Source organism: Oreochromis niloticus, unplaced genomic scaffold (assembly GCF_001858045.2).
Source record: "Oreochromis niloticus isolate F11D_XX unplaced genomic scaffold, O_niloticus_UMD_NMBU tig00002392_pilon, whole genome shotgun sequence".
Classification (NCBI taxonomy): Eukaryota; Metazoa; Chordata; class Actinopteri; order Cichliformes; family Cichlidae; genus Oreochromis; species Oreochromis niloticus.
In genome coordinates this window covers 10,738-23,889 of record NW_020327636.1, presented here as the reverse complement: position 1 = coordinate 23,889, position 13,152 = coordinate 10,738, and the positions used below count along the sequence as shown (strand labels likewise).

The following is a 13,152-nucleotide window of genomic DNA, read 5'->3' as shown; positions in this document are numbered from 1 at the left end:
CTTTTGGTTTTCTGTCTTTCTTTATTCAGTCAGTGTGTTTTTTATGTTCCCATCATGCACTCTACTCTCACTTTGGATGCTTCCACTCCCGCCTGCCTGCCTCTAGATTCACCTGACCTGACCCTCCACTCACATTTTAACTCGTTCTTCATTCTTTCATTAACATTTTTGCATATACAGCAGCTCGTTTCCACCAAAGTCACTAGACTTTGTGTCTCAGCTTTCCACTGTTTTTTTCTCCTGCCTGTTTTGATCAGGATTTTGTTTGCTTTTTTTGTTTGCATTTTCATATAACTCCTGATTTGTGGTCTTGGTTCGCAGACCTGCTCTTCCAATACTGTCAAAATACAAAGTTCTCACCTTCCTGTGAATAACAAAGTTAGCTGAATCTCATCAGGGTGCAATGAAGTAATTATATTTTCAATTTTAAACATTTTCATCCAGGCCTACGAGCTTTATCCTATAATAATCTTGTCTTAAATTTAATATTAGATTTAACAAAGACAAAAAACTGAAGACAGATGTAGCCTTACACAGAAATGTTTTCTGTTCAGCACCTACACAACGGTAATACTGAAGTCACAGCTACAGTAAAGGTAATAACACTGATCATCTTGTTACAGTGTGATGTTCTGCTGATCCCTGACAATCATATTGATGTCACTTTGACATGAATCTAACATTTAATTATTGTTTCAAACCAAACAACACCAAATATGACTGATGTGGCTATTAAATGATGTACTGATACACAGCATGGCAGACCACATGACTAAATAATGTTATTGCAGAAAGCTGTCTGTTCTCACACAGGTTGTAGAAACTTTGTCTGCAGCTTCCTGTTGACCAGCATCCTCAATGTGTTTAAATGTTTCTTCTAATGAGTCATTTATCTGTTGACAAATACAATTACCGTATTTGTCAGACTATAAGGCACACTTAAAATCCTTTAATTTTCTCAAAAATCGACAGTGCGCCTTATGTATGAATTCTGGTTGTGCTTACTGACCTCTAACCGATTTTATGTGGTACACGGCGCTCAAAAATCTGTCAAATAATGTTTTAGTACGTCTTTGGTAAGCTACGAAGCCGCACTGTTTGATGGATTGTCGGAGCATTACAGCTACCATAGTCAGGAGCCTCGCTTAGTAATCCCGGTCCAAACTCTGCTTCAGGTCCCAAAGTCAAACGAGCACTGCGGCATCCCTGAGAGTTGAAAACTGTCTAAATGTTTTCGTCTTTAATAAAATGATCAGCATTGCTGCTTTACCAGGTGTAACAATGAAGTTTAACATCCAGGCATCCATGAAAACAGAATTTATTACATTTAACGGAGTTAGAAGTTAGCAGGAAGTTAGCTTGCTAGTTTTCACCTAAACATGATATAGCACAGACCTTCCCAAAGTGTGGGGCCAGAGCCATTGCAGGGGGGGCGCGGTATGAAAAGGGAAAAAAACAAAAAAACAAGGCTTGGACGCTGCTAGCACGGGGCTCCCACACAAACGCAAAGCAGGAGATGAAGCATAGCTGAATATGTTTCCAAACCAGCTTCATTCTAAGCCAAAGACTAGAAAATATGGTGAAGCAAATCTTCCCTCTGGTTTCACCTGCACAAGTGCCAAGGTAGGTCTCCCCTGCAGAATTGGTTTTCCCTTAGTCAGGAGCACGCGCTGGGCTCTCCAAATCACAGACAAACAGTATCCCACATTCTTGATTTTTAGTTCACAAACACTTCTTGTAATGACTAACTACTCCTGACATTTTGGAGACGTTAGCTCTTTATACAGTAAAGTTACAGTGGGATACAACATACATAATATCAGGCTGATCCTGCCACGATTTGTTCCCCCTGTTCAAATCACGGACAAACAGTATCCCACAGTTGTTTATGTTTTTAAACCCATTTTGCACAGAGAGGCATTTTTTGAAAAATGTATTGATAGCAATGTTGAATATTATTACACAGGAAAAAAACAACTACACGTAAAATAATCACACCATGACGCCTCTGCCTTTCTAAATGGAGGGACAGTAACTGCGTGTGTATGTAAGCGTGTAAAAACTGCAGATAGTCAGATTAACAGTATTTTCTCTATCTGTCATTCTGCAATTCATCTCATGTAAACAATAACGTGGCGCACAGCGTGACGTGAAAAAAGGCACCTTTGACATTGCTACGAACTCTGTATTCCTCGTCCACACGTAAACGCAAAAAAGGAGTTTTAAAAAATCTGTTTTCGGTGATTCGAAACGCCGTTTACGTGTGGGCGAAAGGCCCAAACGCATAGAAACACCTGCGTTTTCAAAAAATACCTGTGTAGGTGTGGACGCAGCGTAAAAGAGTTAGTAGTTTATTTTCTTACTACCTGTAATTTATTGCAGATTACTTGTATTTATTTAATTGTTTACTAAATGTTTGAGGTGTGAAATAAACTGCAATGGAGCAAAATATGGGTGTGTGTGGTTGGAGGATGTGTTTGTGCGTGCGTGCGTGCGTGCGCGCGTGGGGGGGGGCGAACATTTTTCTTGTAAAACAAAGGGGGGCCTGGCAAAAAAAGTTTGGGAACTACTGATATACCATGTTCTGACTGAGAGATTTCTGAAAAAATTAAAACGTACAGCTCTGCTATCACTTCCAACATAAATGAAGCCAGAAAACTAAACACCAGTGACTTTTGTAGGGTTACTGAAGTTGGACTAGCTGGTATATAATGGTGTGCTACATGATTGCTAGTGACACAGCTATGTTAGCATTATATATACAGTGAAGCTGGAGGATGAACACTAACTTTTTTCCACTTGATAAAAGTTGAGGGTTCCTGATGTTTAGGGACAAATGCTAGGATTCTGTAAACGGACCAAACTTCAGTCAGGAGAGCAACTGAGATAATCCATCCACAATACGAGGTTAGTCACTAATATACTGCAACAACATGGGAATAGAGCAGCTGCGAGAGAATTCAAGATTAATGAATCAATTGTACGGAAGTGGAGGAAGCAAGAAGAATGAGTTGAGTAGAGTTTGACTTATCTGACTGTTTTGTTTCGCTTAATGTGCCTTATAAATGGTGCGCCTTATGGTCCGAAAAATACAGTAAAGTTTAAACCAAAGCAGTGGAGTGGTTTGGTTTAAACTAGATTAAAACCAACAATGGTCTTAAAAAATTATATATTTTAAAACAAAAGAATTAAACACACTAATTGAAAATGGATTTAGCTACATTCTGGACCATGTTTCAAGAATGCAGTAGCTAGAGGGCTGATTGGAGACCATAACAGCCAATAAGAATTTTTGCATCCAAGTCTGTAATTGGTTGGTTTTGTGGCACACTTATAACGTGTACAGAAAGAGTTAAGCATGCAGGGAGCAGAGATGTGGAGAGCAAGAGCAACACTGAGAGCAGGTCCACAGATGTCTGTTATGGTGTGTCAGCACACAGATCAGAGATCTGAGCATGAGCCAATGCCAACAACTGAGCAAGAGGGGCTGTTATTGTGTGTGTGAAATACATTTCTTGCTCACAGGAATGAATTTTGTTTGCTCAAATTAAACTATTCTTCACTATTCTATTCTAACTATTCTAATTTTCTCCTCAAAATGCAACATTGGACTTGCAAATTTTTTTAGACGTGCTCAGAATAGAGGCACAAAAATAACGGCACAGTTTATTTGTGTGTTTTTGTCTCCCTCTAGGGGTGAATTAGATTTCCTGTGAAACAGTTCGATCCACTTTCAACTAGACATGTTTTTGGAAAAAAATCTGAAGAAAGCCTTGGTTTAATGCCCAGATAATCAGCTTTATTTTCAAATTAAGAGACAGATTAAGTGGATGATTGAGAATTTCCAATAAGTTGGACTTTTGTGGATAGTGGGAAAAATCAGAGAACAACATGGTAACATGGGGAGAACATGCAAACTCCTCACAAGAAGAGACTGAGGCTGCTAAAGCCACGCACTGTTCAGTCAGCCCTCCGTAAGGATGACCTTTACAACCACTTGTTTTGTTTCCTCCTCCAGAGTCATTCCAACTCTTCTCTTCACTTATTGCCTGAAATTTGACCTACTCAGTGTGGTAGGTAAAGTAAGGCTTTGTGAAACACTGACACGGATGAAATAGTTTGACACTGATCTCCACAGTGACACCTTCTGGACACATTTGCAGAAAATGAATAATATTATTCTGTGAAACAATGAGGCAATGAGTGTTGCACACTCCTGAACAAGACAACATATTAATGCACACTATCATTAATTAGCACAGGTTTGGATAAGTCAGCGTACAAATTAAGACAGAAAAATGTTGAGAGTGTTAAAGACAGCCAGCTGTGACTGTGATGAACAGTGTGCTTCAGCAAATGCTCATTTCTCCCAGTATTAACATGCTTAGTAATTCAGTTTGGTGCACAATAAACCCAGTTTATAACATAAAATATATGAAAAAAGAAAAAGATGTTTGTTATGACAACCACTGTTTTCAGCTGTTTGTGGGCTGAATCCACCAAAATACTCCAATCTGGATGTGTTCGAATCACGTCATCAGGTTTGTTCTATGTTTGATTCAGTCTGTGACTCAAGTTTTGGTTACACAAACAAGAGGAGGGAAAATATCATTTGTCAAGAAAAGTGTTGGATGAAGTTGAGGATGAAGTGAACTGATGCTGCAAATAACATTTTCTGTTGAAAGTAGAAAAAGAGAACAAATGTTAGTCAGAACCAAATATTTCTGCCTGTTTTCTTTTTCTATTTTAAAGCAGAGTTGATTTCTATTGAGAGATTTAAATTTACAGCCCTGCACTGTGTGCTGCTCTGCATTTTTTTTTAATATATATGACTGTAGTCTTTCAAACAAACCAACATTTATTTTACTTGGATCTCAATATTTAAATGAATGGATTGGCTATATTTTCACAATCCAGGGCAAAAATAACAATCAGAAAGATTTGTTCAGTATTTAAAACACCAGCACAAATGACTGGTTAAAAAAAACTTACCTTAGCAGGTATAAGACACCTGTCAAAACCGCGGTGAAAGGCACCACATCAATTAGCGTAGCCATTGTCACGTGATGTGGCTATTATTAACAGAGCAGTGTTTGGAAACATCTGCACGTCAGAAGCTAGACACAATGCCCAAACGTCAGTACTTTACGGTTTATTAGATTTCCTCTGTTGTTAACAAAACCCTCAAACGATAAAACCAATCCATAAAGAGAGAAAAGATCACTGTAACAAATAAAAATCTGTGACGTTTCAAGTAAAAAAAAAACCTTAGTAATCCAGTTATCTGGATACAAATAAGAGACTTAGCATTTTGCATTATACCAGTACAAAGTAAAACTGTAGAGAGATGGGATTTGTCTCGTTAAGTTCACTAAACTGTTGGAAAAGAACAGTGTTGGGCTTGTTACTAAAGAAAAATAATGTATTACATATTACCATATACATATTACTTTTCTTAAAAGTAATACTTTATGTTACTTAATTACTCACTGCAGAAAGTAAATTGTTACACTTCTCATTACATCACATCACTGTCACTCCAAAAGCTGACACTGTCACATAATTAGCAGTTAACAATAAAAACTTAAAGATTACAGGCCCACACACCCACACAATGTGTGTCGCCCTAATGACGACACACATACAATCTTTCTTTTAGTTTGTATGTATGAACACAAAGTCGACAACAGCAAAAATGAACATCAGCCCAAAGAGACTTCAAAGTAATCTCCACAGGGATGCTACTTTAGAAACTTGTACATGTAGAAACAAAGGCTGCTCATCACTTTGTTACCTGCTGAAGTTCTGGGTCTGGCTGCTGTGTTAGCACGTGTGTTTTTCTTTGTTAACACGTTTCTGTAATGTGATCTCTTTTTAGACATTCATATTTTCTTCGCCTCAGAGTTCCTCTGTGTTAAACAGTTTTCTGGCTTGTTGACTTTCACCTGTGCGTACACCAAATCCTGCTGTTGTCCTCTGTCCTGCACTGAGTCAGAGGATGCTTCATATCTCAGCAAAGTCAAGTTTATATCTCCATAATGGATGTTTGTCTTCTTCTCCTTCTGATTTACTTGCTGGCCCTTCACCAACCTGCTTTTCACTTATTTGAATCTATAAAATGAAACAAATAGAAAGTTTCATTTAAATCTATTAAGCAGCTGGTGGAGACACTACAGTAAATAACCTTCTGAACAGTTCAGTAAATTACAGGGAAGTTTAGTATTTCCTTAAATGAGTCTGTTGTTGAGTTTGATGCTTTAACTTTAAGCACTTGGAAGACATATGAGGTCGTTAAACATGACTTAACTATCCTGTGTTTGAGGTTAAATATATGTGTAAACAGATAATTTAACATGCAGGTAACATGTCAGTGACAGTAACCAAGAGCCAAGATGCCAAGAGCGTAGCAATGACTCATCCAAGAGGTCACAAAAATCCCAGAAAAACATTCAAAGAACTGCAGGCCTCACTTGCGTTTTTTAAGGTCAGAGTTCATGACTCCACTATAAGAAGGAGACTTGGCAAAGATGGCCTGTGATGCAGAGTTCCAGGATAAAAACCACTGCTGAGCTGAAAGAACATGGAGGCTCATCTCTGCCAGAAAACATCATGTTGATGCTTAAAACATTTGGGGAAAAAACTCTGTGGACCGATGAGATGTTTTGGAAGGTGTGTGTCCCATTACATCTGGAGTAAAAGTAAAACAGCATTTCAGAAAAACTGAATTGCAAAAACTCTAGCACCTCTGAGTTTGGGTTTTCTTTGGAATAAGCAAAAGCAGCAGGTGTAGACATACAGATTCAGCAGTTCAAACAGATAAAATGAGTTTTGCACAAGTTGTAGGTGAGCAATAGAGAAGAAAAGAAAAGAAAGAGAAGGTTGATGCAAGGGCTTCTGCTGCTAAAACTGGGTCTAACAACATGGCAGAGGTGGAGATAAAACCATCATTGCTGACACAGAAATGAGGATCTCATGGTCCAACGTGTCAAAGCACACAGTTCCCAAAATCAGTTGCTGAAAGAATATCATTAAATTCCCTTAATAGTGTTGTGGTAAACTCAGTGTTGTGGTGAGTTTTATACGCAGACTGTAACACTTTCAGGATTGCATGTTCATCTAAGAAGGATTTCGGTTTTGGTTTAGGCATTTTTTCCAGGAGCTAAACAAGAAAGGTCGCTTTGACACAGGGCTAAAGTTTGACAAAGCAGAAGAATCCAGGCTGGAGTTTTTCAGCATATGTTGTACAACTGCATGTATAAAATGTTTGGCACCACTGAAAAATTCAGGGTCCTCCAAAGTAAACTAAATCACTGTAACACCATTTTTAAAATATAAGACATTTTATAACAAAGTCATGTCAAGTCAATTTATTTATAAGAACAATATTGAAAAAACAGAAAAACAACAAGAAAAGAAATAAACCTAAAGCATCAAACACTCAGTGAGTAAAGACAGCAGGTAAAAAAGCAGGTTTTTAAAAATGTCAGAGAGTAGAGAGCTGTTGTTGTGGTGAGAAGTACTTGCGGCTGGTAGCTTGTGAGCTGCAGCCATGGTAAATAAAATGGCTCAAAACCTCGACCTGTGGACTCGCCGTGTCTCATTCACACCACATTCTTGAAGTCAGCAGATGATAGAACTGATTCACCCAAAGCTGTCCAGAGTTCATAAGAATCTGACCAAAAATAACTCATTAAAATACAGTTTATTTAACATCATCAGTCTGAAATATGACTATAGTTTATTTCAGTACTCTAATCCACTGCATTCAAATCCAAAAAGTGACATCACAGTAGTTGTTAACAACAGACACATTATTGGTTAAATTTCACTTGACAATAAATACCAAAAGACAAAACTCTAAATCACCATTTGAATGTTTAGTGTTCCATCACTCCATACTAACATGAAACAACAAGAACACATTTCATTGAGTTCATCTTCAGACAAAGCATCCACAACAATACCTGGAGGAACAAACAGGCACTAATAAGACCCTTATTATAACATCCAAATCAAAAAGCTTACAGTAGTTTATGCTGTGTCTCACAGTGGGTTTTTTTTAAAAATATTATGCCTTACAGATTTAGGGATATGCTGGTTAGACATGCAGCTCATACATTTAAAGATAAGATACGCATGTAGTCTGATTTACAGAAAAGTAATGGCATTTATTCTTCAATGTGATCAATGTAACTGTGCAGCAGAAACTGAACTGCTGGGTCAAAATTGACCTGTTTTAACATTTGTGGTGTGCTCAAGGCCAGAAAGGCCACTTTATGTGCTATCTGGATCATATCACTCGGAGGAGTATTTGTAGGAGTCAGTGTTTTGTGGACTGGGCAGTGGTATATGCTCATAAATGAGGGCTGACCATCAGACTAAAACAAAATCTGCAAATATTTGAAGTTCACAATTTCTAACTCTTAAGATTTTTTTGTAAATCAATTTATATTTTCATGTGGAGTTTGCCTTCCTTTTAGATGTTGCAGCCCGAGATTAGGGAGACACTGTTGTATGAATTGCAATACTGTTTTGTAAGCTTTACAACAGAGCATGAAGCAATATGTGTTGGATTACAGTTCATCAGAAACTTTCTCTGTTCCATGAAACGTTGGGTGTAGTCAAAAAGTAATATTTGATTAGAGGGAGATTCCTAATGAAGTGAGGTGATCTGGAAGTATCTGACTGGCAACCTTAATGAGAGCTGGTCAGATTATCACTTTACAGGTGAACTCTCAACATCATGCTGGTGATGTTTCTGATCCAGTGATGTTTCCAGAAATCTTAGAAAAACTTTATTCCACTAGTGAGACAGATATGAAAGCAGCTAAATGAAGTTTTAAAGGAAAGCAGAAAACCCCCCAAAATGTGCAGGAAGTGGTTTGTTGGGTTTACTTCATTGATCTCTGTATTTCTTTGTTAATGTCTTAACACAGCTCACTTTTTCTGACCTCAGCGTAGAGTTCCTCTTGGCAGCACAAAGCAGCTCTCTGTGTTAAGCTGTTTTTTGGCTTGTTGACTTTCACCTGTGCGTACACCGTATCCTGCTGCTGTCCTGTGTCCTGCGCTGAGACAGAGGATGCTTCATATCCCAGCACAGAGAAGTTGATCTCTCCATAATGGATGTTTTCTTCCCCTCCTTCTGTTTTACTTGTCGGCTCTTCAACAACCAGCTCTTCACTTGTTTGACTCTATGAAATAAACCAGGTTTTGTGGCTGCATTTCAAGCCATTCTTATTGATATTTTCAGACAATTTAAAGTGAACAGATTGCCCTGATGAAATTAGTAAACATCTGAACAAACTAATTTTTGTATCTTCCTACCTGAGTCTCTTGCTGAGTTTGGTACTTTAACAACCTGAGAGCTGTGCTGTAAAGGTAGACACATCAACTATAGTCACTTATTTGTTAAATATTTTGGTGAGTACAGTTAAGCCTGAAAGGAAAAGAACATTTTTAATATGTAGCTAAAATATCCGTGACAGTAGCTGATCATGATTTCTGTTTTGATGTGAGATACTTACAAAGCAAAGATAATCAAACAGATCAGTAAGATGAACCCAAGGATGCCTCCAAGAAGCAGACTCAGTGGTAAAGAACCACTATTCTGATGTCCTGATAGAAAGATATGAAAAAAATTATGTCCCTGAAAAAGATGTTATTTAATTTGCCACAACAGTGGTGTAGTTTACCTTTACCTGCAACAGTCACACGAATCTCTGCTGATGTCTGATTACCCAGATCATTAGTGGCCACACAGTAATAAACTCCTCCATCTGTTACATTGAAGCTGTAAATCTCTCCTTCAGATACTTTCACAGCTCCATCTCTGCTCTTCTTGAACCAGGTGAAGCTGCTGACTGGAGGTTTGGCTCTGCTGGAGCAGTTCAGGTTCACCCAGCTGCCTGCTGACACCAAACCTGATGGACTGATGGATGCTGAGGTGTCTTTAGGAGCAACTGGAGAAAAAAAAAGAAATAAATATCCCATAAATCATGTTGTCCTATAGGATTCAGTTCAGCAACAAACTCTGATTGTCTTACATGAAACACTGAGAGTCTCTTCTGTCTCTGCTGTCTTGGTGTCTTTTCCTTGGTTCACAGGATATCTGGCAGAGCAGCTGATCTTCTTTCCATCATGTGTGTCTGACAGAGTGATGGTCTGCTGGATTTTAGTTGTAAAGCTTCCATCTGTGTTTTCCTCTGTTTTGTTGTGAGAGTCTTGTGTGAGATTCCAGGTGAGTTGAGGAGGGGAGTGTGGACAGGGAGTGAGAGCTGAGCAGGTTATAGTGACAGACTCCTTCTCCTTCAGATTACCCGGGATTGTAATATTGGGCCTCCAAGGAGAATCTGTGGTTTCACAACACAAATGTATTTGTAAATCGATAATAGAGAAATACAGAAAATACAGACAGAGATCGGTGTAGGTGTTTGAAAGTCCTCATACATATTTCTACTGTACAATCGAAAACATAAATGTTTTTTTGTTTGTTTTTTTGTTTTTTGGGGGTTTTTTTGCCGGTCCCGTTTGGCTCTTTTGCCATCAGAATTATTGTCTAAAAGTGAAGAAAAATGCCCAACGGATTTACTTTACCAAATGGACCATCCCAGCCTTGCCGTAATGGTCTATTTGATTCACCTTTTATTGTTTATTTTATTTTATTTTCACTTGCTAAATACGGGACAGACTTGACTGGGGAAAAGAAAGAGGAGAAAGAAAGAGGGAAAGAAAAACAGCGGGGAAGAAGAACGGTGATAAAGGGCAAAAAACAAAACCAACAAAATAAGCAGACAAAAAATACATATATCGATCACCTGGATCACCTGTTGAGAAAGAAAAAACAGAAAAAAAGAGCAATATAATAAACAACATCATCACTATGATCTATGGGAATATAACAGTAAATACTAAATATTAAACATTATTGTGCAGCACGTAGGATCGACAGAGCACAGTGTGCTTTGAGGTAGGAGCCAAAAAGGGTGTAGTTTGTGTGTGTGAGCACCCGAACAAGCCACTTCGGGGGTGGGGAAGAAAACATAAATGTAAAATGTATTCAGATTATATTATTTGCAGAAAGTAGCAGACATGTTTGAGCTCTGGAATTAGTGTTGTGATAATACAGGAAATACAGTCAAGACACAGAGTAATGTGGGACTTTTGCTGCATTCAAGGAATATATTTTCCATCCATCCATCCATCCATTCGCTTCCGCTTATCCTTTTCAGGGTCGCGGGGGCGCTGGAGCCTATCCCAGCTGTCATAGGGCGAGAGGCGGGGTACGCCCTGGACAGGTCGCCAGTCTGTCGCAGGGCCAACACACAGGGACAGACAACCATTCGCACTCACATTCACTTGCACATTTATACCTAGTGGCAATTTGGATTATCCAATTAACCTATCCCCACAAGCTGCATGTCGTTGGACGGTGGGAGGAAGCCGGAGTACCCGGAGAGAACCCACGCAAACACGGGGAGAACATGTGAACTCCACACAGAAAGACCCCGGCCTGATGGTGGAATTGAACTCAGGACCTTCTTGCTGTGCGGCAACAGTGCTTTTATTTTATTTTATTTTTTTACAATATGTTTATGTCATCTATCCTCTAAATATATAAGTTGCATGGCTGTATTATTGTTAACTACTTATTTACTTTTTTGCACAGTTTCATGTCTTTTAGAGTTTATTTTTCTCTTTTTGCTTCTTGCAGTTTTGACGGAGTCTTGGTATTTGCACAATACAGACTCTAGTCCATATGTCTATGTGTGTTAACATTGTGCAGTCAGGTTGTGTTTCATGTGTTTACAAACTTTACTAAACAACAATTATGCAGAAATGTAAACCTTTTTTATTTTTGACTAAATCCTTTTATTGTTCACAATAAAGAACACAAAAGATCATCTAAATACAAAAAAAATAACATAAACATATTTTTGTTATATTTGACATAATTGTTTTTTTGCTGGTTAAAACAAGGCTGCATTTAACTTTTTATATTTTTGACTGATGAAAAGAAATGTATCTTACCTTTAATTGTTATTTTAAGAGGATCACAAGCAGCTGTTGCTCGGAACGGCCAGTTCATAATTCTGAAGTAGTATGTGTTTGTATAAGTTGTGGTTAAATTGAAAAACAGAGTGGTGCAGTTTTTCTCCTTCAGGTTTCCTGTAATATTCATTGGATAGGTGTTAATTGTCTCACTGCTGTTGAAGATCTCATTTTTTGGAAATTTAATAACATTGGACTGATTTTTAATCCACACTCCGAAGACAGCTCTTCTGCTGTCAAACTTTACTGGTCCAGCAGCACTAAAGTTACATGGGATTTGTAAACATGATCCACTCAGAGCTTCCATGTCTGTTGGTGCAGTGATGAAGAGGTCTGAATACTCAGGACAAGCAGTCGAAGGCTCTGGAAAAAAAAACAGAGTTCATCATTAAAATGTTGAAATCTTAATGAAGAAAAAAATTCAGAATGAAAAATCTGACATTAACAGCCATGTATCTCTTGATTTTTTTCTCCTGTCCTGTCAACATCTTCAATATAAAGTTAACTGACTGTAAATGACTGAGACGGCTCACTTGGAATAAAGAGGAGACTCAGTAACATGATGTTCACAGACTGGACTGTCACAAAACTCATCACCTGGAAAAATATGAAAAAAAATACACGAATCGAATGATGAATAAGGAACATGTACATTCTTTTAAAAAGTAAGGTGTTATTAAAACTAGAAACACAATATCACAGTCTGATATAAACAAACAAAACTGCAAATGTGTTTTCCTACCAAATGATCAGACTGCTACAGCAGAGAGACGACAAAGTAAAAGTCAACGTGTGATTTCAGCAGAAGCAAAGTGAGTGAAACACTTCTGTGTTTAGATGTTGTAATGTCAAAGCAAACAGACCTGTGATGTTCCCATCATGCACTCCAGTTTTTCAGATGCTGCACTCCTCATCTGTCCGCCCTTAGATGTTCTGATTTTAACTGTGTTTGTGATTAATTTATAGTTTATCTGAATGTATCAATATCTCAAGTAGACACAGCATTAAAACCATAGATGGGTGAAGTGAATAACACTGATCACTGATCTCACAGTGCAATGTGCTGCTGGGTCCTTGCATCCATGTGTGTTTTACTTTGACATA

At 38.1% G+C, this 13,152-nt stretch overlaps 1 protein-coding gene and 1 long non-coding RNA gene across 5 annotated transcripts; both read right to left on the bottom strand.

The window, feature by feature from the left end:
* Window positions 1-3,777: 3,777 nt before the first annotated feature.
* LOC112845018 (uncharacterized) lies at window positions 3,778-6,023 on the bottom strand. Its single transcript, XR_003217790.1, has 2 exons — window positions 5,795-6,023; window positions 3,778-4,675 (listed from the first exon to the last, which is right to left on the bottom strand). It is a non-coding gene; the product is annotated as an uncharacterized LOC112845018 (long non-coding RNA).
* A 1,662-nt stretch (window positions 6,024-7,685) lies between these two features.
* LOC106096894 (sialic acid-binding Ig-like lectin 7) lies at window positions 7,686-13,152 on the bottom strand. Of its 4 annotated transcripts, none has more exons than XM_019356257.2 (9): window positions 12,912-13,152; window positions 12,582-12,645; window positions 12,028-12,411; window positions 10,815-10,823; window positions 10,044-10,349; window positions 9,699-9,959; window positions 9,525-9,615; window positions 9,325-9,370; window positions 7,686-9,191 (listed from the first exon to the last, which is right to left on the bottom strand). In XM_019356257.2, exons 1-9 carry the CDS (start codon window positions 12,960-12,962, stop codon window positions 8,928-8,930), a joined length of 1,476 nt encoding a protein of 491 aa, XP_019211802.1. In that variant the 5' UTR covers window positions 12,963-13,152; the 3' UTR covers window positions 7,686-8,927. The 4 variants fall into 4 exon arrangements, with proteins under 4 accessions (XP_019211802.1, XP_025760324.1, XP_025760323.1 ...); XM_025904539.1 differs by lacking the exon at window positions 12,912-13,152 and adding an exon at window positions 12,791-12,871 and having other exon boundaries at window positions 12,559-12,645; XM_025904538.1 differs by lacking the exon at window positions 12,912-13,152 and adding an exon at window positions 12,791-12,871.